The sequence below is a fragment of the Penicillium atrosanguineum genome (assembly GCF_028827265.1).
Source record: "Penicillium atrosanguineum strain IBT 20685 chromosome Unknown utg000001l_segment0_segment0, whole genome shotgun sequence".
Lineage (NCBI taxonomy): Eukaryota > Fungi > Ascomycota > Eurotiomycetes > Eurotiales > Aspergillaceae > Penicillium > Penicillium atrosanguineum.
The window spans coordinates 3,387,371-3,414,376 of NW_026623133.1; the positions used below are offsets into that span (position 1 = coordinate 3,387,371).

Genomic DNA, 27,006 nt, shown 5'->3' on the forward strand with positions numbered 1-27,006 from the left:
TTAGAGGTGCTTCTTCTGTAGAATCCGATGGGCAGAAATCTGCGCAGAGACTATTATGAAGCGGACATGTGAGGTGATGGTTGTTTTGAATGCTTTAAACACGTTTCAGCCGTCTCCATGTCTAGCAAGTGATTCGGGCGACGACGTCGTTGCTGTCATTGCTTCCCTTGGCCGATGCACTGGGTAGTTTTGAAGAAGATCTCTTGGTCAAGAGCTTCCTGAATCGTGATACTCTTTTTTGGACATGAATCACGCGTGCTTGGCTTCCTAGATAGGCACCTGGATCTATCACTTGCCGATCCTTCTCGAAGCCACTGATCCGGCAATCAATAAACGCACTATCACTAAATAGGGGGCCCTGGCTTGGTTTCATCCTGTATTTTTAATTCGGGGGCCTTTGAATCATGGCTACCTTGCCATTGAATGAGCAAAGTGGGCTATAAAAAAAGCTATGCTGTCAATGTCTTATGCGACCAACAGCGAAGCCTTATCGGTTTAGGACAACATAACTCTTGTGTTTGGAGGCTGAAGGAAATGGTTATTGTTTTCATAGAGACAGCATAGGCATTGTGCTGATTTTCGCCATGGTTTGAATCTGCTTATGCACCGACGTTGGCTTAGTATCAAATTAGCACATCCCTTTTCCGCTCCGCTGGCCTTGAGAATCTTACCTGTAGCTTGGGGGCCAGCTAAACAACTCCTTCTTATTTCAGCAATGATCCGTGACCGAAGCCGAATAGCTTGGCATAACAAGCTAAACCCATAGAGAAAGAGGCTAAGCGAGGAAACTATTCTCGTTTCAGACTCCCTTTTTAAGGGGGATTTGTATACATTGATAGATGAATCAACATATAACATACACACAAAGCTCTTAAATGTCGATTGAATGGCTATGGCTCTTAGAAGCAAGAGTATCACCAATGGGTTGATCGACGCCGCTCGGATGCACGGAAGACCGATCAAACTGCCTCGGGCGGGATCTCCTCGGGCAATAGCCTTAACATCCTTGCTTGTTTTTCGATACAGATGATACTATCCGACTCTATATCTAAGTTTACATCTATACTATTTGATCTCATTGCCAAGAGTAGTCACCACTCATCGGCAAGCCAAGCTTTGGACAAGCCGGGAGCGCATCAGAATTACAAGATGGCTACGGCGGTTTCGGTATTCACATTTCTTGGCAGACGGTGAGAACTCCACTCGGAAAAGGGAACAGAGGTAACCTCTTCAGTGTTGGGCGCGTACAGTAGGAGCCGGGATTCGTAACCGGGGGGTACAATGGGTCATCATTGGCCGGGACATGGGCGATCGCATCAGGAGTCTATCATGATCAACAATCTAGACCTTACCGACACAGGCCGACAGAAGTATTTGATGAGGATTGACAAGCCAACGTGCTAAGACTCTGTAGGGCCGTGGAACGGCGATCCTAAGAAAGAAAGATGTTGCCGATGCCTCAAGTGTATGTGGGGCGGGAAATTTCTTAAGTTCTTCTCCTTTTCGCCAAGTCACACCGTCTCAGTCACACAGCACGGTCTGATGTCTTATAACACGAGGTAAACGAGCAGGGAATGAGAACAGTCAGCCCTTTCTCGCCTATAATCATCCAGAAAAGAGCAGGGCTCCTAGAAGAGAAGGGTTCATGGGGACCAAACAAATGAGCTTATTGGCTTTGCAGCCCCATGCCAAGCAGGAACCGCCGGGGAAAGTAGTCGCATAATTGGAGGATATCCGGATATCAGCAGTGCCCCTGACGCTAGTCCGTTTAGTTCATGTTTAGTTCATATTTAGTTCGTGTTTACACCGTGGTTAGCGGCATTCTAACTCTGGTAGCTCCATATGGCGTCCCGCTAGCAGATTACAGGAAACATGGTTGGTCTCGCGGGTCAGGGGCTTCTCCCTCGTTGCTATCGCGCTGGCTTCCTCTTCAGCAGGGTTCGCCCGAGGAGCCACTCATCTTCTAGGGTCTTAGAGTTGGGGCCTCTTCCTGCTCCGGAGCCCACGGCTGTCCATGGTTGTCCACTGTGATCCACTGTTTCCACACGATTCTCCACTGCCTCTCCGTCCCTGGTGCCCTGCTCCGGGGCCAACAGACCCCCGATCTCATACTGCTTACAGTTAGTGTCGTCGCTGCTCCCCTGGTGCCTGCATTGGAACTGGGCTGGGCTGTGTTTCCTTTTCCTGGCTGGTCCTCGCTCTTTTTGGACTTTCCCTCCTTCGACCTCATTCTCTGCGAGCTTTGCGTCCTGTGTCCTCCCAGGCCTACTGGCCAGTCATTCGTTTGATACGTTTCATCCATTCGCTCTTTACAATCTTTCAACACAATGAAGTTCCAGGTTACTTCGTCCCGCGCAGTCGCGCTTATCGCCCTCATTGCCAGCGCTGAGGCTGCGCGTCATGGTCATGGCCACTCCCATGTTCGCCACCAGGAAGCTCGCTCCGTTCCGGAAAACGCTTCTCTCCAGAAGAAGAGTGGACAGTGCCAGTTCCCTACCGATGCTGGCCTGGTCTCTGTCACCCCCAATGAGGAGAACGCCGGTTGGGCTATGAGCCCCAACCAGCCCTGCGAGCCCGGCAACTACTGCCCCTATGCCTGTCCTCCCGGTCAGGTTTCCATGCAGTGGGATCCGGAGGCCACCTCCTACTCCTACCCTATGTCCATGGTGAGTTACCTTTGCCCCGGATTTACCTGTCATATGCAATCAATGCAAGGGGCGCACGGATCGCTAACCCTATCATAGAACGGCGGTCTCTACTGTGACGAGAACGGCGAGATCCATAAGCCTTTCCCCAACAATCCTTACTGTGAGGATGGTACTGGTGCCATGTCTGCCAAGAACAAGGCTTCCCAGTCTGTGGCTTTCTGCCAGACTGTGCTGCCTGGTAACGAGGCCATGCTGATCCCCACCCTGGTCGAGGAGCTCGCTACTCTGGCCGTCCCTGGCATGTCTTACTGGTGTGAGACTGCCGCTCAGTACTATATCAACGCTCCTGGTGTCTCCGTTGAAGAAGGTTGTGTCTGGGGTACCAACGCTAAGCCCGTCGGTAACTGGTCGCCCTACACTGCTGGCGGTAACACTGTCTCCGACGGCAGCTCTTACCTGAAGATTGGCTGGAACCCCATCTACCTGGAGACCACCTGCCCCTTCCGCAACACCAAGCCCACCTTCGGTATCGAGATTGAGTGTGAGGGTGGTGGTTGTAACGGTCTCCCCTGCAAGATCGATCCTTCCACCATGGATGTCAACGAGATGAGCGCGGAGGATGTCTTTACCGGCGCTGGCGGCGCCACTGGCTGTGTTGTCACTGTCCCCAAGGGCTCCAAGGCCAACATCATCGTCTTCGACGTTGATGGAAGCTCCAGCTCCAGCTCCGGCTCCAGCTCCAGCAGCTCCGAGTCCTCCACCAGCACTGTGGTCCCGACCAGCACTAGCACTAGCACTAGCACTAGCACTAGCACTCCTACTCCCACCCCGACCAGCACCAGCACCACGGAGACTCCTACCCCTACTTCGACCAGCACATCCACTGTCACTCCCACTCCCACTTCTACCTCTACCCCCACCCCTACCTCTACCTCCACTTCCAGCTCCACTTCGACCTCCACTGTGACTCCCACCTCGACTGTCACTTCGTCTAGCAGCAGCACTCGTCTGCCCAAGTCGAGCCCCTCCATGAGCTACACTTACCGTCCTCACGTGTTTGCTCCCACTGGAGCTTCCGAGATCTCATCTTTGGGCTCCGGTTCCAGCTCTGGGTCCTCTGCCACAAGTGCCGTTTCGGCTTCTGCCTCCAGTACCGGCGCCGCCACCAGCACTGCCGCCTCCATGATGACAGTTGCCCTTGGTGCCGTGGCCGCCATGTTCATGAACTTCTAAATCTCGACCCGTCAAATGTCCTTGCTGTGAGAATGTAAGCAAGTGTATAAATGGCGTGTTTGGCATTCAACGGAACTCCTGTCCGCGGGAACCCGGACAGCAGGCATGCATGTATTCGATTCTTTCTGCAATATTTCAACTTCTTGATACCCTCTTCTACAATTCTTTCATCCGTGCGCGGATGCCTATTATCATGACGACGTCTCATGTTGCCGTCTCCAGCTTTACGACTTTTTAGCTCCTCAGCACTATTTTCTTTAGCTTCCTGGATATCCCTTTCCCTTTGATATGCATTGGGCTATTTTTTTTTTTTTTTCTGTTTACATTCGACGACCGGTTACGTTTGTTGGAGCCGAGCGAGTTCGGGTGGTTTTTTTGTTGGTTGGACATAGGAAAACGGTTTTTAAATTTACTTTTTTTTTTCTTCAGATTTTGTTCTGCTTTCGAGATGCATGCTCTGTTAAGTCACATCTTTTATGTGGCCTGGGAATCTCCGGTGGGAGCTTCTTGTAGATTAATTTCTTCATTTATATCTTGCGGACATTCGATGCCTGGCACATTTCGACAGATTAATCTAATTCTACCAATACACCATTACCTTGGAACCTCACATGTTGAATGACTTTCGTATGCAAGCTAACTATCCAGATGCCACGATGTAAATTAAATGCTATGTTTCCAATCCCTATCTTTAACGCCATTCCCGAGGTCGTATATAATGTTCCCATCTCATCATAAAACGCCAATGTTTCCAATCTTTAAGCAAACCATCTCAAGCATTCAATCTTTCAACCGGCACAATCATTTCTGGCCGTCTAGCCGTCCACGCGAGTCCGTTGAGATTCCGCTGTCGCACTTCATGCATGTATTTTCTTTGCTCGTATGGGACATCTTTGAGCCCCTCCTCGTCATTTCCGTTGTACATTGTGTAGATACCGCATCCAATGAGGACGAAGGCGATGCAGCCGACGATAATGGCAAAGACATAGAGGGAGAAGCGGTCGGAGGCGTTATCGCGCTTGACAAGGGTAGGTGCGGCGTCCATTTTGATAGAATTAGAGCGTGAGAATAGTCTATAGTTGTCAGTTTTAGTGACTTGGGATGGTGTTGATGGGGCTTCGGTGTGGTGTGGTGGACGTACATTTGAGATACAGCTTTGATGGTGATTGGTGGCATTTAGGCCACAGCATATAGCGCTTAAGCGAAGGTGTATGTGGAATAGATGTAGGTATATGGCGTGAAATGGATTATCAAGGGCGTATATAGAAAGAATGTACGTGTAGGACGAAGCGTGTACGAACGAAGGTGTGTACGGACGAAAGAGTGTAAGAGACGAGGTACATAAACAGCCACTGTGCGGACGAGGTAAATATAGGGAATTCGATAGACTAACCTTACCAGATTTTGTGTCCCTGTATCCAAAGATAGTACTGGGGAGCTGAAACACGACAGAAATGCAACCATGAACCACGATCAGACTAGGGAGCTCTATACTTCCCAAAAGGGAAATCGCGTGTCTGACGGCCGCCGCCTATGATGTCATAAACCGAGCCGGCCAATCGCAGGCTCTTATAACTGTGGGTCCCTTACAGTACATTAGGGCTCGACTCGACTGGTAGACAGATTTCTTCCTTTTTACCCCATCGCCAGCTGAATAGAATTCCTTAATGCCCTTCTGTAGGTGTTATCAAGGGCTTGGCTCGCTAGAAATATTTGCAAGGCCCCTCTTTTACGTCCGCTGTTGCATAATTGGATCCGATGTCGGCCTAAGGGGCCAAATTCGGCATTGCGAACACCATAGACAAGGCCATATCACCAGGACATCTCCGTAGTAATTCTACCTATATCTTTTGCTACTATTTTTGGCTGTTGGGTCTGCTTAAAAAGCACTGTTAAGCCCCACTGCCGCCGCGCTAGCACTGCGGAGCGACGCGTTGGATTCTTCGTGGTATGCAGCATTCTTGCGCATGCCTTGCCGTCCGTGTCTTGGCTTTTGTTCCTGGGCTGCAGCCTCTGTCTGACCAAAATTCAGTGTGTTTGAATCTCCCTCTCATGTAGCCCCATCTCTGTTTGAGATGTCTTGCCCGGCCAGTTCAATAGAGAGACCCTTGAACAGAATACTTCTTCCGCTCGTAGGCAAGCTGCAAGAGCGGTACAGCAGTCAAACAGCCCATCGCTACTACGGCGCTCTGTGGAATCCAACCTTGGTTGTGTCTTCTAGGAGATCATAGTCTTCACCTCCTCTCGTCTTGAAGACCCGGTGTAAAGGCAACTCTCTGGAATTCATCCCAATACCAGGCGTGAAGAACGCGTCTATAATATCAGCGGCAGCCCGTTGGTCTTTATGCCGTGACTTGACTACCCCAAGCAATCTACTTTCCACGAGTGGGTTAATGGGTCCACGGATCGCGGATAAGCTACCCACTAATGCTCTCTCAAAGAGGAGATTTATCAGCGCCACAGCTGACCCAAATAACGCGGAGCATAGTGACTGTTCAAATTCCAGGATGTTAGGATCGACCTTTTAGCTTCCCTCCAGAAGCTACTTCACCATTCATATCCCCCCCATGCAGCTTCTGTGCTGTTTGTGCAACCATCGTGGTTCCAGACTGGGGTAGCTTCTCTTAGTCCCTTCTGTCGGAATCTTTCCACGGCTGCAACACTTTCAGCTCTAGTCGGTATATTCAGGGGTGTTTTCTTAAACTTATCGGTGGGTTTCCCCATAGCGACCCCGAGCTCGAGCAACACTTTAATGACGGCTTCTTGGTCACGATGAGCGGCCAGTGTCATTAAATTCCCATATTCAAGGCTCTATGAATCATTAACGTTCCTGGAATTGATTCCAGCCTTCGTGAGTCTCCGAGTCGATTCCATAACACATCGGCATACCCGCCGTTCAGGCTAGACCATTGGTACACACTCTTCAAAGACAGCGGTGTCCAGGAGATTCAGCTTCTGGCTTATAACATGCAGTTCTTCCAAGATCATAGCTTGTAACACACTCAAAGATAATTTAAGGTCCAATCCAGGCTACACGCACTTGTAGCAGGCGCGCTCGCCCGCGCTCTGCGGAAACCCTTACGAGATCCAACTTAGGGAATATCCAGCCTACTTGCATTTGTACCAGGCTTACTTGGTCGTGTACCGCGCGCCGCGGAGATTTACGCAATCTGGACGGGAGAGAAAAGATTGTAGGCATGTGAGAGGCACACGCTGTGCTCGTAAAGGGAGAGGCTCAGCAGCAGGAATAATCATCTGAATGTTTGAAGCTGATCATTTACGCACTTTTCATCACTAATTTAAGATAGAAATCAATTTGAAGAGACCATTTAAGAGATCCATGTGCATAAGGAGGGAAAGTTGTATCCCCAGTGTTATCGCTTCTCTTATGCCTCGGTGATCAGCCCCGCATGCCGCTCAGTCAGCATCCCAGCATCCGCGCGACCTTTGCCTCATCAAGACTTGCCATCAGCACAATGCACGATGGAATCTGTCCCTGACCCCTGCTACACATGCCGCAATCGGCGCATCCAGTGCGACCAGACTGGCGTCCCCTGCGGCAAGTGCGAAAAAGCCGGGTTGGAATGTCTCGACAAACGGCCCTTTCGATGGGTCAAAGGCGTCGCTATCCGCGGGAAGATGCAAGGTCGATCATATGAGAATGCGGGTCCTTCGTTCACGGCAGAACACGCGCCTGTATTGGCGAAGTCGAGGCGCACGTTGATTCGTTCTTCTCAAGGTCGTCTCGGCAGATCTAATGGTAAGTTGAGTCAACGGGTTATGATTGATAGATATCATTCTACCTTCACTTCGAGAATCCTTGGCATACCTTTTTGGGTTTATTTTTGACCAACTATTTCATGACCATGCAGGCACTTTCGGTACTTCCCCGAGTATACCTGTAAACTTGGAAGATCCATCCCTATTGAACCTGGATCAAGCATCTAAATACTACATTGACTATTGTGAATATCCCGTTTCCTCCTATCCTTGCCCCAATCACTTCGATTTACTGACGGACTCGGCAGACAATGAACGCATTTGCAAGCTCTTCATTGTATATGATAGCGACAAAAATCCATTCAGGAGCCTCATCCCTCTTGGCATGAATGATCCCGTGCTGATGAAAGCTCTTCTGGCGATGGCAGCACGCCACCATGCCAATACCGGCCAGTCATTTAACCAACTCGACAATCCCACGTCGCCCAGCCTGATCAATGCGAACCGCGATGCGCTTCTCTTTAAGCATCAAGCTATGGAAGCGTTGTCGCATTCTTTGCGCGACAAGAACCTTTCGGATCAAGATAGTACTGTGGCTAGCATCTTCTTGTTGATCTTCTTAGATCTTTTGGAGTCCGGAAGTGACGGGTGGAATTTTCACCTGGAAGGCGCTAAGAATCTGATCGCTTCCACTTATAAACATTCCGAGGATCAGGCCGTGATCAATCACGGGCCTGGTGAGACAGTGCGGGAGATTCGAGATTTTATTATGAAGCAAATTTACCTGTAAGTTTATTGAGTTTCGTTGATTATTGAACCAGCTGACATTTCCATAGAATCGAAACACTTGGTGCAGCTTTCTTACGCCCAAAACTATTATCTCAGGTTCCGTCTTTCGATCAGCGTGAATCCCAGCTTCAAGAGACTATCGAGAAATCATTCCTTGGATGTTCTGAATACATTCTCATGGCTATTCAACAACTTTCCATGGAAAGAGACAGCATTGCAGGCTCCAGGCCACTCGACGCCGATGCTGTCGAAATTCACGTTCAGAATACCACAGCGTTACTCAAGCTCATTCGAAATTTTGATAGCTATGCTTGGGCATCGAAAGTCCAACAATCACGAACCTCTTCGCCGCAGGAAATTGCTAATCTCTGCACATTATCCGAGGCATACAGACTCGGCGCCCTTCTATACGGCACACGTATCCTCGACTTTGTGACAGGAGAATTCACAGAGCAGGATGATAAGGTCGCTGAGCTCTTAGGCATGGCCGACTCCTTGAAGAACGACGAGGCCATGTTTAAATGTGTTCTTTGGCCGATCTTTGTTGCAGGTCTGGAGTCTCAATGGCAGGCCCAAAGAGACTTTCTCGTTGGCTGCATGGAGAGGTTCTGGGATATCACTAGGTGTTTGAATGCTGTCAACGCAACAAACATCTTGCAAGAGTACTGGCAGCAAGAAAGCTCACCGGGTGACAACCGGTCGGGTTGGATTTTCAATATCGGTCGCCTTGGGCGCGACTGGCTTTGGATATGAATTTGTGACACGAAGCAGATAGCCGTGCTATTTGTTTTTGATTCTATTCTTTGCTTCAAACTTATCGCGCTCCTGCAAGGGCCACAAATGCCTGGAGCAGATCATTTTTGAGATCCTCCCAGTTTTCCAGTCCGACACTGATCCTCAACAACTTTCGGTCTACCTTTGAGTCGGACAGTGCGCGCCACTCAATCAAAGACTCAACACCGCCTAGACTCGTCGCATGCTGGAAGAAGTTCAGTTTACTGGGTAATGCTCGGGCAAAGTCTTCGCTTGTTAAGATGATTGAAAAGACGGGGCCGAATCCGTTGGGCATCTGCTTCTTCAACCACGGCTCGTCCTGGAGACTGGCGTGATACATCTTCTGTAGCACAGCCTGGATGGTAGCTTCTTCCGATCCAGTAGCCGGAGACGATGCATTCAAACCGTTGTGGAGCCAGGAAATTAGTTTGGCAGAGTTCTCACTTGCGCGTTGAACGCGAACCTCCATTGTGCGCAGACTGCGAGTTCCAAGCCAGCTCTCCAAGTTCCCAAGCACATTGCCCAAAGCCAATCGGTCCTCGAACAGCTGCTTTGTCCAGTCGTCTCGCTTTGTTGCAAGGACACCGCACAGGAGATCACTGTGGCCTCCGAAATACTTGGATCCAGAGTGCATCACAATATCTGCTCCCCATAGGAATGGATCTTGTAGGCCAGGAGGAGCAAACGTGCTATCAACGATGAGATATGCTCCTCGGGAGTGTGCCTTTTCGGCATACTCTGCGATATTGAAAGCAATTCCGAGGGGGTTGACTGGTGTCTCGAGCAGAATAACATCACCTGCATTCAAGCTCTCGGTGGGACAGTCAAGAGGGAGCTTTTCCAGTCCCGAGAGACGAGAGATGACGGAGATTACTTCGTGACTGCCGTGATACCCCTCGCCGACAGATACCCGGCGCGGGTTCAGGAGCGTAAAGGCGGCATATAAAGCAGCCAGACCCGTGGCATAGGCCACAGCATTCCCTTTGAGGAGGGTGGAGAGAACAGCTTCGAATCGAGTTGCATTTGGAGCGAACTCGCGAGAATAAACGTAATTCTTTCCGTTGAACTCGGCCTGGAGAGTGTCAGTCCCATGGAGTTGGACTGCAGAGGTCATTACATACCACTGGATCCTCAGATGGGACTAGTTCATTTGGATCATTCGAGTATCTGAAGATGGTGGACAGGTGGATGGGAGGCGCGACGTCCGTCACCAGATTCAAGCGATCATCCGCATGAAGCGCCTGGGTCGCTGGATGGCTGTTTTCCAAGGGCGCCATTATACTAGACTCTTGATAAAAATTGAGTAAATTCACGAACACCTCGGGGGCGAAGTACAGTTATACTCCCGTTGTTCGTCTTTCAGATGCCCCACTCCCAATAACTTCCTAAACCGGACTTTAATCCACGGCTTTGATTGGTCACTACATCAATGGTAGTCACAGCCCGCCAACTTGGAGTCCAAATCTCGTTATGAGTTCCTCCTTGGGTTTAGATAGTCATAGGGCGTGCGATGGAGTCTGATGATTCGATTATGTACCTGTAAAAGGGACCAGAGCTCGGCGAACGGAGCCAACAAGAAGCCCCGCACCAATAGACAACCAATGATAGCCTGCATGAATCGTCTTATTTCGCCCGAGAACCAAATTGTACATAAAAGGTCCTGAAGCCCTAGAGAACTTTGACGCATTCTTCAATCTAGTGTTCACCTCATCGCAGCCATGTATCTGCGCGCAGTCCACGCAGAGTCCTCCATTCAGGCTCTCTTCGAATTCATCAAGGCCAATCCCCTGGGTGTCCTCACGACCGCCATCTCATCACCATCCCACCCATTCATCCAATCCAGCCATATCCCATGGGTACTAGATGAGATCAGCGATGACCCGGAGGCACCAGTGAAAGGCCGACTACGAGGCCACATGGCCCGCGCAAACCCTCAAAGCAAAGCCATGATCGAGTCCGCATCCAATACGACAAAGCTAGAACAGGACGTGATGATCTTGTTCACAAATCAATACCATCACTATGTGACTCCCAAGTTCTACACCGAGACTAAGCCGGTGACTGCCAAGGTCGTACCGACCTGGAATTACGCTGCTGCCCAGGTCTACGGCAAGGCTACTATTTACTACGACTCAGCTGCAGAGGAGACTGCTCAATACCTATCGAGACAGATCGATGATCTTTCTAAGATGTGTGAAACCTCAATTATGGGGTATACAGGTCGAGACGGCAAGCCCGAACCTTGGAGTGTCTCGGAGGCTCCTGAGCGGTATATTGATATCATGAAGAAGGCTATCATTGGCATTGAAGTCACGATTGAGAGTATTGGAGGTAAAGCCAAGATGAGTCAGGAATCGGGAGAGGGTGATCGCCAGGGCGTGATTGAAGGGTTCAATGGCTTAGGTTCGGATGTGGGAGCATATATCGCGCAACAGGTCAAGGAGCGTGGTGAGATGAAAGATGCGGATGCTCAATCTCGGAAGAACCCTATTTCCTAGAAAGTCCCATGTATTCTCTAGAATTTAGTACTGTATGATAGACTTTGAATATTCAATGATAATTCAGTTAGTATTCAGTTAGTATTGGGTTTTATGTTCCAGGAGATGTTCCATTCCATATTCCAGTCATTCAGGTGTTAGGAATCACCCCAAGAGTAGACCTACGCATGGATTAGTCAAAGTTAAAAGAATGTGATACTTTACAAGACTAGAAATCTGAAATGAGTACAAATTGGATCATATATCTGAAGTCATGTTGAGAAAGAGCGCAGAAAGCAAGACTGGAAGCGGACTGGATCTAACGGGAGCCTGAGTCCAACCCCCGCTTCACCCCCAACATTCCCCCTTCATCCTTCAGCCAACACTCTTCAAAATGCCTCCTTCGGCGCAAACAGTGAGTCTCCCCTCAAAATCGACCATTACCTTGTCTTCTACATATTCCGGCACGCCTGGACGAGTATCCCGAAGCTCTTTACGTAGAACTTTACCCCGCACTGTTATCATTGCCCCATCATGCCGCGCCACCTCGAACTCCCGGGAACGAATGCGCAGACTATACGAGCATTGAGACGCTAATACTACGAAATCACAGACTAGATTAGTATCTACTCTTCGCCTCCTCATCCCCCGCCTCCGCCTAGTCCAAAAGAAGGACACCGCGTCATCCGTCGTCCAGCGTCGCGAGCTTTCCCAACTCCTCAGCGAAGGCCGCGAAGCCTCCGCACGCATCCGAGTCGAGAATGTTATCGCGACTGATATTGCAGTCGAGGTGATGGAAATGGTGGAGCTCTACTGTGAGCTGTTACTTGCGCGGGCCAATGTGTTGGATCAACTCGCGTTCGGAGAGTCGGGGACACGCGCGCGATTGCGCGCTAAGGAACAATACAAGAAACACAATATGGCACAAGCTGGCGCAGCTGCAGGAGTGAAACCCACAGAGAGCAGCGGCTCGCGATTCGGGTTCGGCTGGCTTGGGGGGTCTCAAAAGAAGGAGACCAGTCCCGCAGCTTCTGCCAGTCCTGGCGAGGTCTCTGGAGACCCGGTTACGGGTGAGGAAGACCCCTATATGGACACTGCCCTAGATGAGGCCGCCGTTGCTATCTTTTACGCCTGGCATCGCTTCCCGCACGAGTTGCGCGAGCTCACTATGCTTCGGACCATGCTGGGTGAACGATATGGCAAGGAGTTTATGACGCTGGCTCAGGACAACAAAGTGGATTCCATCAAGGTCCCGGATCGACTTCTGAAAGGGTTGCGCGTCCGACCACCCGGACAAGAGCTTGTCGAGAGCTATCTGCAGGAGATCGCAAGAGCATACGGTGTTGCATGGCCACAAGGTGGAGAAGACCTGGATGTACAGGCAGAGCTCGGCGATGCGCCACCGGAATTCGTGGACTCGAAAGATGAAGGCGGTGCCGACGAGGGCGGGGACCTACCGGCGACGCCGAACAAACAGACTTCATCTCGACCGGACCTAAGCGAAGCGAGGCGCGCTTCAGAGACTAGTGAATTGAACAAAGCCACACCCCCACGCGGACTCGCAGCCGGCCGAAGTCCCGTTAGTGTCGCGCCACCAGCGCCCAGAACTGATAATCCCAACCCGCATGTCAAGATCCCCGGGGAGGGAGATACAAAATCAGCCCAAGGCCAAGCAGGACCGAGAAAGAACAGTAACGGGATCCCTGAACTTGACGAGTTGACGCGAAGATTTGCAGACCTCAAGAGAAAACCGTGAATCTGTAGGGCCCCGTGTTTGTGTCTGGCTGCCTCGGTGTAGTATCTTGTGCCTGAGGACACATGAAATTGATCAAGATAATTTTTTTTCGGGGTATCTGCATCTACATCTACATCTACATCTACATCTACATCTACATCTGCATCTGCATCTGCATCTGCATCTGCACGGGCGTTTGTTTTCCCTGGTCTTGGCCCCTGCGCTACCTTTAGCTCATCCGATTGAAAATCGAACTCGTCCCCAGCCACATGCATGTTTCCTCTATGACAGGCGACTTCACGACTTGGAGGACCGTGGGTCATGTAGCTATTGAATTCGAGAAATTAGAAATTCTGGATGATGTATTCTTCACAAACCCGAGACGTTATTGAGCCTCAAGCCTCACGACCGATCTCGATCGCCCACTCGATCGGGGATCGGGGCGCGATCTCAGATTCCACAACTTTAAACCTCCCAACCGGGGATTGAGTACGGTTGTGGTCCATTCCGAACCGAGGTAACTCTCCGATTGCTATGCAAGTCAAACCAAGGCACAAAACAGAAGCCGGGAAGCCCCTGTCGAGCTGACAGCGTTTTGTTTTGCGTTCAACGGTCGGGCCGTTAGACTAAAAAGGTGGGACCCATCATCCAACACGAGTCTGCACATTCGATACATCACTTCTACGTCCTCCCAACTATGCCGCCAATCTAATATACGAATGTCCCTCAACTCTGCCAATCCGGTCCGATCTCCCTCACTCGCTAGTCCCTATCCTCCATGCCTGTCTACATGCTCCACGGATTCCGGTGGCCCCGAGAGGGCTTCACAGGAATCCGTGTGTACGTCGTGCTACACAATCTAGAAGAAGCCGCCGCCGAATACCTCCAGCAGCCATTGACAACAGAGCTGGTAACGGAGTCGCTGAAACGGACACAATCGGACCTCATGCCTCGGCTACCGGAGCTGCGCTTTGTCGAGTACTACGATCCCGCCGACGAGTCCAGCACCACCGTTTCTCAGCCCTTTGCCTATGTCAGTACCAAGGTCGTGACCATTCCCGATGGCGGCACGCCCGAGAGTGCAGGGCCGGGCATGAATATTGAGGACGTTGTCGAGCAGGGCTCTGGCTTGACGGACGACGCGACGGAGGCGCTGGAGGCGTTGCGCGATCGTCTTGCGCCCGGGGAACATATCGGCTGGTTTATGGTTTATAATGGAGATCCGGATAGGTGGTATCCTGATTCTGAAGAGGACGACGATGACGATGACGATGACGATGACGAGAGCTATGTGGCAGAGAGTGAACAGAGTGAACAGAGCGCCACCGAGCCCGGGACTCCTGCGACACCCGCGACACCCGCGACGCCCGCGACCCCAGTGAGCTATACGGTATGTATGCCCTATGGGATTCTCTCCGAGGTATCTTGCTAATGTGGAATCTCTGCATAGGCCCGATTGACAAGTCTATTCAATCGCATGAGCACGACCACTTCATAACCCTCCGGCCTGTCGCCAATCGTGTGTTTCCCGTGCCATATGCGCTGCCGGATATAATGCCACCCCTACGCAATCCGGGTTGGGCCATTGTACCGAACGATTCCCTATACCTAACCCGGCTACGACTGAGTTTACGACTTCTACGCCTAATGCCTGTTTCTATACTTTCCCGTTGCCTTTCTCCATGATTCGCGCACACTTTTTTTCTTGAAAGATCGTCTACCAGCCAGTGGATAGCCGCTAGGATTATTTCTGGCTACAATCGTCTGGAAGAGGCAATCATTAGTCAAACGTGCCATTTGATTGTAATTTATTTCAATGAAAATCCAGTTCTTCTCCTATTGCAACCGATCACGCGCTTCACCTTAATACTTAACTAGGCGGTGAACTACGGCAGTATATGACGGAGGGGAGCTTCGCGATAACGGAATCTGCGGAGAACATCCAGAGCTACGCCCCAACACTGAATCGCGGGGTCATACAGATGCTGGCCAGGTAAATCCCTGGTACACAAGATGGTTCTCTCATTTATCATTGTTCAGAATCGCCAGTGAGTGATGTTCGGGGAGCAATGGGCGTCCACAGTGCTGATGCAGGTATAGGGGCAAAACGCGCCTGGCGAAGTGGTACGCACCGTACAGCGTGAGTATCGCAATTTCTAATCTACAAGTACGAAGTACTAACTGTGCGTCCAGGATGAGGAGAAAGTAAAGCTCAAAGGCGAGGTTCGTGCCCACATTCCGACTGCCCGACTCGCAACCCGCTAATGACCGCCCTAGGTCCATCGTCTTGTCGCACCGAGAGATCAGAAATACCAGTCGAATTTCGTCGAGTTCCGCAGAAGCACTAAGGTTGTCTACCGTCGATACGCGGGGTTGTTCTTCTGCGTCTGCGTGGACACCAATGACAACGAGTTGGCGTACCTCGAAGCTATCCACTTCTTCGTCGAAGTGCTAGATCAGTTCTTCGGCAATGTGTGTGAACTCGATCTGGTGTTCAACTTCTACAAGGTGCGTGCTTGGACGGAAAGAAGATGGACTGCTGTCTGCCTGCATACAGCACGTGGCTGGGCCAACAAAAATCTTTCCCCAATACTGACTTTTCGGATCTAGGTCTACGCGATTCTCGACGAGGTCTTTCTCGCAGGCGAGATCGAAGAGACGAGCAAGCAGGTTGTACTCACGCGACTCGAACATTTGGATAAGTTGGAATAAGGCCCACGGGGGGCCTGATTCAGAGTCCTGACCAGAATGGACCTGGACATTGATGCACTGCGGATGGCATCAACACACAAGTCATTTGCATGGAGTTCAGGGGGTTACTAGGCCACAGTTGTCGCCGAAATGAATGTAATTTTTCCGTGCTTTGGGGCGTTCAGGAGAGCAAGTGTCATAGATATGGAAAATGCCACCACTTTGGGGACCAATGTCGAAATCTTCAGCCAACTGGGTGTCATTGCCAAGGCTCGTATTCTCTTGAATCTCCATGAAGAGCGTAGACCCTGAATCACTGAGCCCTGACATTTTCAGGGTCTCCTTTAGGGCTACACCAGGCTGCAGTCAACAACTGCCGAAATCTTTGCCGTCTGCACATTCCAGCGGGGACGATGCCCAAGGCTGGTCCAAACGGACCGCAGGTTAAGCTCAGATCAGATCGAAATGTTTAAATCAACATCAAGGTCCCATAGCATGTCCCAAACGGTCGTGAGGTCGTGTGAGGTGATTGTGCTCATCGATGGCGAGCCCGACATCGTGGGCTTGGCACACTCCATATATTGAACCCTGTTCCCCCTACTGGACCCTGAGTCAGATTTTGCTCTTCTTCTCCTTCTCGCTTACAATTGCTTCTCCACTAATGATGTTTGATGCTCACACACTACAGTTTTACCTTGGGATCGAGAATGATGATGCTCGGATAAGATGACACCCCGCGTCACGACGACGTACTAAAACTCAAACCCCAGACATCAATCGTACTACGACCGCACCACAGCCTCTACCTTTGAGAACTTACACTGTACTCGGCACACACCGCATCAAACCTTTGTCATGATCAACCCTCCACTTCCTACCTTGAGGTAGTTTCCAAAAATGAATCCCGATGTGAGCAGGATGGGACGATCAGAACAGGGGAACTATTGGCCGGGCCACACTTCCTCTTTCCAGCGGTACAATCTCCGAGACCGAGTTCGCCAAATGTTTTGTGGCGCTGGCGGCGCGCCCTTTTTCGGTCGAGCGTCTTCCGCGCCCTGAACGTATCGAGCAGACCCGAGTCACGGCCTTTATCGGACAAAACCCTGAGCAGGAGCGCGTTGATCATCTGTTGAGGGTATATTGTGTTTCTTGGCATGTGGAACTCGTCCCGCTCTGGTCTCGACCACGAGCACAATCACTCAAAACAATCAATCAGCGGAGCTGAGTGGAGCTGTCCGCCTTGACCCGTGCATGGGAGCCGACCTTGGATCCAGAGGCACCAGGTGCCCCTGGATCCGGGATTCTTGACGCTGATCGGCATTTCTCAATTTGCCTCAATTTGCCCACGGGCGACCGTCGGATCTTTACCATCAGGTTGACACATGCAAATGCCAAACGAAGTCTACACAGGTACGATGCTGACGAGCCGGATGTGATTTATGCGCATTGAGTTTCAGAAGTTCACCAAGTTCACCAAATCACCAAATCGGAATCTCCACCTTTCAAGATGTACGCGTTGCCCTCTGCCGAGCCCCACCAATCAGGCCCACTATGGGCACGGATCGTCCCCAAAGAGCCGGCAGAAATTCAGGATGATCCCCGAGTTTCGAAACTGCGTACGCATCGAGGCTTGGCATGTTAATTACACGCCTGGGCTTGCCCGGACCTCCACCATTGGTGCCCCCCCCTGACAATCCCCTGCGTCAGCCTGTGACGTCTGTACCATCTGCGCCTCACCTCTATACTTGTCCGCCGAGCTGTCCGCCATTACACAATATGAGACAGGCGACGTTGGTTGACTCGCGTCGATCCGAACCATGTGACAGAACACCTCCAAAAATACCCCGGTCAATGAGAGACTACAATAGGCCATTGCAAGGGAAAGGATTGACAGAGCCAAGACCAGATAGAACGAGTGGAAACGTTGCCACTCGCGGGGTCTCGCTGCCCTTGAATTGTGAAAGTCCGGTTCGTCTCTAATGATTGGTGCAAAGCCTCTGACAGATGTCCACTCTCCTACCTATCCGTTCAATCGATCTGAGTGAGGATCTGTTTCTGGTATTTTTTTTCTCTTGTGAATTCCCGCCCCCTTATCACCGTATCGTATCGTCCAACCCTCTTACAACCCACTTCCCCCCTTCTAGACTTTTTCTACTGTCTGTCCCTTCTTTTTATATACCCACCCAGTGCTCCTCCTTCTTGCACATCCACTCTCTTCTATTTCCTCATCTTGTCAGATTATACTCTACTATTCCAAGACTTGAGTCTATACGCCCATCATGTCTCTTGTTCTTTCCGACAACCTGGCTCCTCAGCCCATGACTGATATCTTCACCGATGACACCAACATCGACCGTCGCAAGTGCCACCGCACTGTGCCCATGAAGGTGCTGGCCCTCGGCGTCGGCCGTACCGGTACTGCCTGTGAGTAGAAGCCTCTATCGAGCCCGGTCGAATTACGAAGCTAATTGTCTTTCTAGCCCTCCGCAAGGCCCTTGAGCGCATGGGCTACACCAAGTGCTACCACATGATGTGTGCCAGTGTAGAGAACCCCCCGGACTGCCTCATGTGGCATGATGCCCTGAACGCCAAGTACAATGGCGAGGGCGAGTTTGGCCGTAAGGAGTGGGACCAGCTTCTGGGAGATTGCCAGGCCGTCTGTGACTGGCCTGCTTGTGCCTTCGCTAAGGAGCTGATTGAGGCTTACCCCAACGCGAAGGTCATCTTGACCACCCGCGACGTCGACCCCTGGCACGCGTCTGTCATGAAGACCGTCTTCTGGCGCGTCAGCGATCCTGAGCACAAGTTTGTGTCGAACTTTAGCTGGGCCGCCGGCATGTACTACCCTATGCTCAACAAGTTCTTCGAGACCTTCTTCCGCGGAGACTTCCCCGGCAAGGGCAAGCAGGTGTACGAGGAGCACGTCGCCGAGGTCCGCAGCCTCGTCCCCAAGGAGCGTCTCCTGGAGTACAACATCAACGACGGCTGGGGTCCCCTGTGCGAGTTCCTCGAGGAGGAGACTCCCGACACCCCCTTCCCCCGTGGTAACGACATGGCCGACTTCTACAAGCGCTGCAGTACCCGTAACCGTCACCAGATGATGAACGCCGCTCTCCAGGCCGTCACCGTTGGCGGTACTCTCCTGGCTACTGGCCTCGCTGCCACCATGGCCTTCAAGCACTTCACCCGCTTCTCCCGCTAAATTCCGGAACCCTTGCATTATCCGTCGCTCCCCAGTGCGTGCGGGCATCACTGAAGGGAGCGGCAGTCGTGGCCATTTCCCCGTTCTGCTTTCATTTTGAACTGGCCACTGCAGCTTATAATATCCATTTTTGGCAATTGGTAATTTTTCGTGGTACATACTTGATTCCTTTTTTCTTTATTTTTTGGTCCTTGGAAAAAATTTTTGGGAAATTACTTGGGGTTGTTTTCTTTTCCTTCTGTCATTCCTGGCACACCCTTCTTTTGCATGACTCGATTTCAAGCCACATTGAAGCCACATTGAAGCATCTTCCTTGGAAACCTTGAAGGAATGGAAATACATGACCCATTCAGATCGAATGGCGACATAGTTAGCCAGAAATCTAAGGGAAAAAAAAGGAGTTACATCTTTCTATTACTGTGCATTACACTCAAGCAAGGGGCGGTTAAGAGTTCCGTGTAGCTTTGCCACTGGCATGGAATCCCACAGGGCAAAGGAGTTGTAACTCATGGATCTGGTATCTAAAGAGGGCTGCAAGCGGTATCATGAATCATGAATCATGAATCGTGAATCGTGAATCAGCTGGGGGTCGTACCCCTGAAGGATACCGGAGTAATTTTCCTGAAGAAGACCCACGGAACTCGTACTCGTAGTGTGCATGTCAAACGCCAGGGAGATTGCTTGGCTTGGTTAGCGGCTTGGCGTGATGGATGTGGCGGTTCCTCGCTGCAAACGGTTCCTCTCCGTCTGACTACGTATTCAGCTTGCGTAGCAAATGAGACATCCTGAACCCTTATCTATCAAGATACTGTAGCTTCTTTAGGGGGGCTAGCTTATGGCCGATATGTAAACCCTGGTTACCATGCACCTTACCCTGGATATTCTCGGGCTATGTTGGTGCACCCTGATCGACACGGTGTTACGTGAATCATCCCGGTGTTGTACTAACTTACACCAAAGTGACCACCTGTGTCCTGTTTGCGTCGGGCGATCTGTAGTAACCGTGATTTTGGTTCTACACGGTTCATCTGATCTGTAGGAACAAGGGTTTTCGGAAACTGGGAAGTAGAATCTGGAAACTGGAAAAGCTAAAATGAAAAATAATGTATTTGTCTGCGCTCCGCTCTGTCCGCGCGTACAAAGGAATACGGACCCTTCCCTAGAGTGAAAAGTGCATTTGCGCTGAGCCACATACACGTGGCGAGTGCCCGGATCTTAGCCAAGAACTTCACGATGTACGTGTGTTGCTGCGTACACCTTTTCGACGATAGGTCATACTAATTCCTGCTAATGCATAGACTATACATACTGCCCCGTTCTTTATTTTATGGTAATTTCAGTCAAACCGACTCAGACCCAGTCTGAGCGCCTCCGGCCTTTAGCCGCGAGCCATGACGTGGCCTGGGCAGGCCGAATTACCAATACCGTACCATCGTTACCGAAGTCATACGAAGTCTCAATCAGGGTGAACCTTGTTTGGAGCACAAGATGGTCGGACGGACTAGTGAACTTGACAGCCCACGAGGCCAAAATTCAAGGATCACCGAGAAGCTAGGATGGTCAGTAGAAGTTCATAGACGATAGATAGGCCCCCGCATACGCCTTCTTGGCAGACTGCACTAGCGGACGACCAAGCAATTGAGGGTTGAATCTGAATCGTCAATGCTTTGCGCTATCGGCCAATTGCCGCTGTGCTGCACGCGGCGCCCCGCTACAGTCTCCGCCATCTTGACTGATTGACTGAAATAGGCTCCGTACTCGTACCCTTTTCCCGCACATGGAATTCTTTCTGGGCTTCCTCTCCTTGCATAACTCAGACATTTTGTCCCATTCTTGTGATGTAAAGGTCGATCTCTATGGCCTTCCGTTACTCCTTGAGGAGTTCTCCCTCACTGCTCCTCGGCCTGCTGCTGTGCGCCTGGGCAGTGGCCGCGGAGCAGGTCTCCTTCTTCAAATCGGTAAGTGTCCCCTCACCATGAGAGAAAGAGAGTACGATTTTCAATATCTAACACCGATTGCAAGAGACCCGACATATACCCCCTAGTCTTGAATATCGAGCATAGCGACCCCAGCAAACTCGCGCCCGGCTACATCTTCATCACACCCTATGAAGCTCAAAATCCGGGTCCTTACATCTTTGACAACTCAGGGGTATGATTGGGAAAAATCCGGCGATGCGCGCGCAATGGAATACTGACTGGGACTTGAATAGGAGTTGGTGTGGAGCGGTTGGGGCGTTTCGGGGCCGGGGAATGCCCATGGCATGCACGTCTGCAAATACAACGGCGCCGACCACCTATGTTTCTTCCAGGGAAACCAGCAGAAAGGATACTGCCGCGGGCATGGCGTTATCTTGGACAACACCTACCGCATCGTGCGCTCCGTGCAGCCGGGTGGCGGAATGGCTTCTAGCGACATGCACGAATTCCTTCCGATCGGCAACGGCAAAACCGCACTCATGACCGTATACCAGCAGCGCCAATTCGACATGACCCCATGGAACATCAAAACCGGCGTGGGGTGGTTGATGGAGAGTGTTTTCCAGGAGATTGATACCGAGACCAGTAAAGTGATTTTTGAATGGCGCTCCCTCGATCATGTCGACCCGTCAACCAGCTACACCTGGCCTGCGCACACAGATACGTCGGGAACTGGATTGAATGTTCACGAGCCCTGGGATTACTTCCATATCAACTCGATCGACAAGAACGATGATGGTGACTATCTCATTTCTTCGCGCCACACATGCGCCATCTACAAGATCTCGGGCAGGGACGGTTCGGTGATTTGGAGATTGCATGGATCAAACCCGACATTCCGCAATATCAACTTCAGCTTTTCGCAGCAGCATGATGCGCGGTGGTTGTATGAGAATGCGACACATACGGTTCTTTCGCTGTACAACAACGGGTATAACGGATACAACCAGACGCATTCTTACTCGGCCGGTATGATCATTCTTATCGACCATGTGGATAATACTGCGCTGCAGATTCGTGACTACAAGCCGCGTATCAATGATCTGATCAGTTCCAGTCAGGGTAACCTGCAGCGGCTGCCGAACAAGAACGCTTTCATCGGATGGGGTAACAATCCTTTCGTGTCCGAGCACGATGAAGAGGGCAACTTGTTGCTTTGGGCATCCTTTGCCCAAGACACAGTCATGAACTATCGTGCCCAGAAATTCGAGTGGGATGGCAACCCCACCGATTCTCCAGCTCTTTGGGTTTACTCTCGCACCTCCGAACCTTATTCTCCCACCAGCTTCTATGTCAGCTGGAATGGCGCAACGCGCGTCCAGAGCTGGCGATTCTATGGAGCACACAACATGACCGGACCTTACGTGTTCCTGGACCAGGTGAACAAGACCGGGTTCGAGACCGAGTATACCCACACCAGCTTCTACCTCTGGACTCGTGCCGAGGCAGTTGATAGCAAGGGTGCCGTTCTTGGCAAGTCCGAAATCAAGTACACCTTTGTTCCTTCGCCAGAGCTCCGCGAGTTCTGCCAGGACGAGACCTGTCTGGACGCACCTGGATATGGATTTCCCGGTGAGGATGCTGCTAAGCCGTTCATCCCGCCAGTGGGCGTCAATACAGTGCCGTGGGTCGACCCTGATCATGATGGGGCCATCTGGTCCTATCCCTCTGGCTTCCCACACACTACTGAGCCACTGGCTGCCCACTACAGATGGCGACACGGACGTAAGTCTTATCCTTATCATTTTTTATTCTGTTTTGCAACGCCTCCCGCTCACCTACTCAAAACAGGACTAGTAATTTTAGGTGCCACAATCGCCGTGGTTCTCCCCCTCCTCGCTGGAGCGTACTTCGCTTGGCGGTTCTATCAACCACGGCGGCCGGACCGGCTGGGTGAAGACGACGAGTCATCTGAGCCGCTGAACGGCATGGCGGAACGGAAACCTTCACAGCGGAGCTCCGATCGTCCCTGGTGGTATTGGCGACGGTGGGCGGGAAGTTCAGATACCAAATACTTCGCGCTCGCAGATCGCAGTCCACAAGAACACGGGCGAGAGGACTGAATGGCCCTCTCTCTCTCTTTGATGATCTTTGGATCAGATAACTTTCTTTTCTCATGTGTATTCCCACCTTTGCATTGCCTGGCTGATTATTATTATTATTCTCATTTTTGGGAGGCTGGCTACGCCCAGCCTTGTACATAACATAACTTGCATCCTACTGGATATGGATCTCAATCTAGACACAAAAGATCGAAAGATAAGATGTGAAATTAATACCTGTAACGATACCGAAATACGCATACCCGAGGTCAAGGCCCGAGGGTGCTTAAAGCCGACCTAACCGGCGCTTTACCCTTTTCTTCCCAGTACGCTGCAAACGTACGCGTCCCGGCTGTGGTGGCAGAGATTTTCTCACCCAGATTCGTGTATAAGTGGAGATCTTCGGCCATACAGTACGCAGTACGCAGTGTACAAAATAAGCTGTAGCGATAGATCGAGGGGTCGTTGAACGCGAATCCATTACCGCAATTAGAAGCGGACCGCAGCAACTGCAGGGGGGTCAAAAAGTGGACAAGGCCCCTGTCAATCATCCCATTTGCCATTTGCTCGGGCTAAGCTCAAGCACTCAGTCAAAGCCAAGACCTTCCCCGAAACAAATCAGAAACGAAATCCTGGATCTAATGTAGCTGATACGCAACCTTGGGGCTGAAACGTGAACCACCACAACGGTACCAGAATCTGCTACATGGTGTAGTATCTCGGAAGATCATTCCTAGTAGAGATCAGGAGGGGGGAGGAGAAACGAGTCAATTTTCGCCTGTTGGGCTCTACTCGGTACGTACTGTACAGCAGGCTAGTAACTTCTCACATCCCGACACTAGGACTTTCCCGCTAGAGCCGCCAGCGCTAAGGCCAAGAAGGGGAAGTAGTTACGTAGGGCGGGTACCAGCACAAAAAGGTCTGAAATGATAATTCTAGAAGCGGCTAATGATAGGTCCTCCACCACGATTCCTCGATAGAATGCCAAGAGTTGGCTCACGGCCACGCACGGGCTGGACTGGCGAGTCATGGCCCAAGGCAGGGAGGAAAACGGTGGACTCGGTAGGGAGGGTGGAGCGGTCGTCGCAAGCCCGTCATTGTCGATCTGTAACGACGTCGTATTCTCCGTATTCTCTTACAGGATACGAGCATGGGAAGATGCGACGGAGGATATAGCGATGGCTAGAATTGGAGATGATGGTGTCGAATTCAGATAGAAAATTTATGAAATGATATAGCTCTAGCTCTAGCTATACTAGATCAAAGAAGACAGACAAGCGCATTCCATACAGTGGAACCTTCAAGGATATTGTACACCTCGTATGGAAACCCCCAAGCGCATAAATTCTTAATTTCCTCCCTTCAGCTCAATAGCAATCGACAGCCAAGCCGAGCAGTAAAATTACAAGCCTTTCTTTCTCTTTTCATTCTAACTTCTTCCTTTCCTTCCATTCCTTCAATTCCATTCCTCTGTGGTATCCGAACCCTTACGCATAAATTACGTGAAACCCAAGGGGGCGCAACCTGACGTCGTGAATCCCACCCAATACGTCTCCATCCTTCGCTTACCTCATACATTCCTCCATGCCTGCCAGGTCCCAGAACCATAAATCGAATAATGCCCGCCACGCGCGTACGACCTCTTGGAGCAGTGGCTATCACCATATAACGGGCACCGGCGGCGAATCTTCCGAAGTTCCTCAACGACGCCGTCGCGAATCTAATTTATCCCTCGCTTCTGTCGACGAGGGCCCCTCCTCCCCAGATTCCCCCGGCCCCGATGCCCCCGACATGATCCGCAACACCTCCATGGATCTGGACGCCCACGCCCTCAAGAGCGGCCATATGCGCTCGCGCTCCCAGAGTCAGCAGCAGATGCTGGCGATGCAGGGGAGCGAGCTCCCCGCCGAGCCCGTCGCCCGTCCCGGCCCCGTCACTTGGATGTCCCTTCCGCGAAAGGGCCAATTAGCCCTCCTCGGCCTTTGCCGTGTGTTCGATTTCCTACAGATCGCCTCGCTACAGGCTTACATGTTCTACCAGCTCAAGTCCTTTGACGAGAACCTCTCGGACTCCGACGTTGCGACCCAGGCCGGTATTCTCCAAGGTGCCTTCACCGCCGCCCAGTTCGCGACGGCCATTCCTTGGGGCCGTGTCGCCGATGCAGAGTGGGGTGGTCGCCGATTTGTGCTGCTGGTCGGCCTGGTTGGTACTGCTGTCTCTTGTCTTGGTGTTGCTTTCTCCACGTCATTCGCGCAGGCCGTGTTCTGGCGTTCGTTCGGTGGTGCGATCAACGGTACCGTTGGTATTATTCGGACCATGATTGCGGAGAATGTCAAGGAGAAGAAGTATCACTCGCGCGCCTTCTTGATTCTCCCTATTGGCTTTAATATTGCCTCGCTTTTCGGTCCTGGTAAGCTGTTCTACTATCTTGGTGGAGTCCGACATCGGTCATACTGACTTTTGTAGTTATGGGTGGCATGTTCGCCGATCCCGTCAAGGCCTATCCTCGATTGTTTGGACCTAACTCGTCCTTTGGTGGCGCGGATGGTGTGCAATGGTTGGAGAAGTATCCCTACTCCCTGCCCATGTTGGCCAACTTCGTTTTCCTGACCAGTTGCGCATGCCTGGTCGGTTACGGTCTGGAAGAGACCCTGCTCTCCTGCAAGGGCAAGCCTGGCCTGGGCTCATTCGCTATGAAATTCCTCGCCCGCGGTGTGAAGAAGGTTGTTGGTACCTCTTCCCCTCTGTACTCTCGTCTTCCGTTCCGTGATTACGATGAGGATGGTCCCCTTCTGGCCGGCCAGATGGATCGTGCGGAGAGCTACGAGCTCGAGGAGAAGGCCAAGCCCATGCGTGTCAAGCGTGTCTTGTCTTTCCGCAGAATCTGGACCAAGAACGTACTGTGTACACTTATCGCCCAGGCCTTCTTCGACTTCCAGATGGGCGCCTTCAACAACCTCTGGCTTCTCTTCCTTTCGACTCCCCGCTACGACGCCAACGACCCCGCCTCCCCCACCCAGCGCCTACCCTTCGTCTTCACTGGTGGTCTTGGTATGCTTCCTCAGAGTGTTGGTTTTGCTACCGCTATCCTGGGTGTCATCGGCATGTTCCTCCAATTCACCGTCTATCCCTCCATCAATGGTCGTCTTGGTACAGCCAAGAGCTACCAATACTTCCTTTCTCTCTTCCCGCTGGCCTACGCCCTTGCACCATACATCGCACTGGCCCCGTCCACTATCCCTCCTCCCGGACAAGCCAACGGACCCTGGGTCTGGTTCTGGATCATCGTCGTCCTCTTCTGCCAGGTCACCGCCCGAACCTTCACCCTCCCGACCTCCATCATTCTCCTCAACAATTGTTCACCGCACCCTTCGGTCCTGGGCACCATCCATGGTATCGGTCAGTCCGTGTCATCTGCCTTCCGAACCATCGGCCCCATCTTCTCGGGTGCATGGTACGGCTACGGTCTGGACATTGGCATGGTTGGCTTTGCCTGGTGGCTAATTGCCCTGGTCTCCATCTTTGGCTGCGGTGCTGCCATCTTCGTGTACGAGGGCTCTGGTCACGAGATCCTTCTTCCTGGCGAGGAGGACGAATTCGACCATGGCCATTAGTGATGTGTTACGTGTCTTTTCGTTCATCTCCGGTTGAACTGTACATTGCTTTTACTCATTTTGCATGCCATTCGGTGTCGGTCTGGTCGCGGGTTTTTGTTT

General features: G+C 51.5%; 10 protein-coding genes across 10 annotated transcripts; 8 read left to right on the top strand and 2 right to left on the bottom strand.

The window, feature by feature from the left end:
- Nucleotides 1-2,327: 2,327 nt before the first annotated feature.
- N7443_001324 (SUN domain-containing protein) lies at nucleotides 2,328-3,881 on the top strand (the record flags this gene model as incomplete). Its single annotated transcript, XM_056881380.1, has 2 exons — nucleotides 2,328-2,666; nucleotides 2,745-3,881. 2 exons carry the CDS (start codon nucleotides 2,328-2,330, stop codon nucleotides 3,879-3,881), a joined length of 1,476 nt encoding a protein of 491 aa, XP_056746618.1.
- A 772-nt stretch (nucleotides 3,882-4,653) lies between these two features.
- On the bottom strand, nucleotides 4,654-4,926 carry N7443_001325 (uncharacterized protein; the record flags this gene model as incomplete). The annotated part of the gene is made up of 1 exon (XM_056881381.1): nucleotides 4,654-4,926. The coding sequence occupies one exon, from the start codon at nucleotides 4,924-4,926 to the stop codon at nucleotides 4,654-4,656; it is 273 nt and encodes a 90-aa protein (XP_056746619.1).
- A 2,438-nt stretch (nucleotides 4,927-7,364) lies between these two features.
- Nucleotides 7,365-9,143, top strand: N7443_001326 (Zn(II)2Cys6 transcription factor; the record flags this gene model as incomplete). Its single annotated transcript, XM_056881382.1, has 3 exons — nucleotides 7,365-7,641; nucleotides 7,754-8,387; nucleotides 8,438-9,143. 3 exons carry the CDS (start codon nucleotides 7,365-7,367, stop codon nucleotides 9,141-9,143), a joined length of 1,617 nt encoding a protein of 538 aa, XP_056746620.1.
- Nucleotides 9,144-9,204: 61 nt separating this feature from the next.
- N7443_001327 (putative transsulfuration enzyme family protein) lies at nucleotides 9,205-10,441 on the bottom strand (the record flags this gene model as incomplete). Its single annotated transcript, XM_056881383.1, has 2 exons — nucleotides 9,205-10,236; nucleotides 10,286-10,441. The coding sequence occupies 2 exons, from the start codon at nucleotides 10,439-10,441 to the stop codon at nucleotides 9,205-9,207; spliced, it is 1,188 nt and encodes a 395-aa protein (XP_056746621.1).
- A 441-nt stretch (nucleotides 10,442-10,882) lies between these two features.
- On the top strand, nucleotides 10,883-11,662 carry N7443_001328 (FMN-binding negative transcriptional regulator; the record flags this gene model as incomplete). Its single annotated transcript, XM_056881384.1, has 1 exon — nucleotides 10,883-11,662. One exon carries the CDS (start codon nucleotides 10,883-10,885, stop codon nucleotides 11,660-11,662), a length of 780 nt encoding a protein of 259 aa, XP_056746622.1.
- A 373-nt stretch (nucleotides 11,663-12,035) lies between these two features.
- On the top strand, nucleotides 12,036-13,397 carry N7443_001329 (IST1 family protein; the record flags this gene model as incomplete). Its single annotated transcript, XM_056881385.1, has 2 exons — nucleotides 12,036-12,056; nucleotides 12,255-13,397. 2 exons carry the CDS (start codon nucleotides 12,036-12,038, stop codon nucleotides 13,395-13,397), a joined length of 1,164 nt encoding a protein of 387 aa, XP_056746623.1.
- Nucleotides 13,398-14,154: 757 nt separating this feature from the next.
- On the top strand, nucleotides 14,155-16,088 carry N7443_001330 (AP-2 complex subunit sigma; the record flags this gene model as incomplete). The annotated part of the gene is made up of 7 exons (XM_056881386.1): nucleotides 14,155-14,770; nucleotides 14,827-14,895; nucleotides 15,255-15,369; nucleotides 15,477-15,516; nucleotides 15,570-15,599; nucleotides 15,654-15,884; nucleotides 15,987-16,088. 7 exons carry the CDS (start codon nucleotides 14,155-14,157, stop codon nucleotides 16,086-16,088), a joined length of 1,203 nt encoding a protein of 400 aa, XP_056746624.1.
- A 2,258-nt stretch (nucleotides 16,089-18,346) lies between these two features.
- N7443_001331 (sulfotransferase family protein) lies at nucleotides 18,347-19,269 on the top strand (the record flags this gene model as incomplete). Its single annotated transcript, XM_056881387.1, has 2 exons — nucleotides 18,347-18,491; nucleotides 18,548-19,269. 2 exons carry the CDS (start codon nucleotides 18,347-18,349, stop codon nucleotides 19,267-19,269), a joined length of 867 nt encoding a protein of 288 aa, XP_056746625.1.
- Nucleotides 19,270-21,125: 1,856 nt separating this feature from the next.
- N7443_001332 (arylsulfotransferase family protein) lies at nucleotides 21,126-23,311 on the top strand (the record flags this gene model as incomplete). Its single annotated transcript, XM_056881388.1, has 3 exons — nucleotides 21,126-21,227; nucleotides 21,292-21,420; nucleotides 21,482-23,311. The coding sequence occupies 3 exons, from the start codon at nucleotides 21,126-21,128 to the stop codon at nucleotides 23,309-23,311; spliced, it is 2,061 nt and encodes a 686-aa protein (XP_056746626.1).
- A 1,563-nt stretch (nucleotides 23,312-24,874) lies between these two features.
- On the top strand, nucleotides 24,875-26,904 carry N7443_001333 (putative MFS transporter; the record flags this gene model as incomplete). Its single annotated transcript, XM_056881389.1, has 2 exons — nucleotides 24,875-25,700; nucleotides 25,757-26,904. 2 exons carry the CDS (start codon nucleotides 24,875-24,877, stop codon nucleotides 26,902-26,904), a joined length of 1,974 nt encoding a protein of 657 aa, XP_056746627.1.
- Between the last annotated feature and the right edge of the window lie 102 nt (nucleotides 26,905-27,006).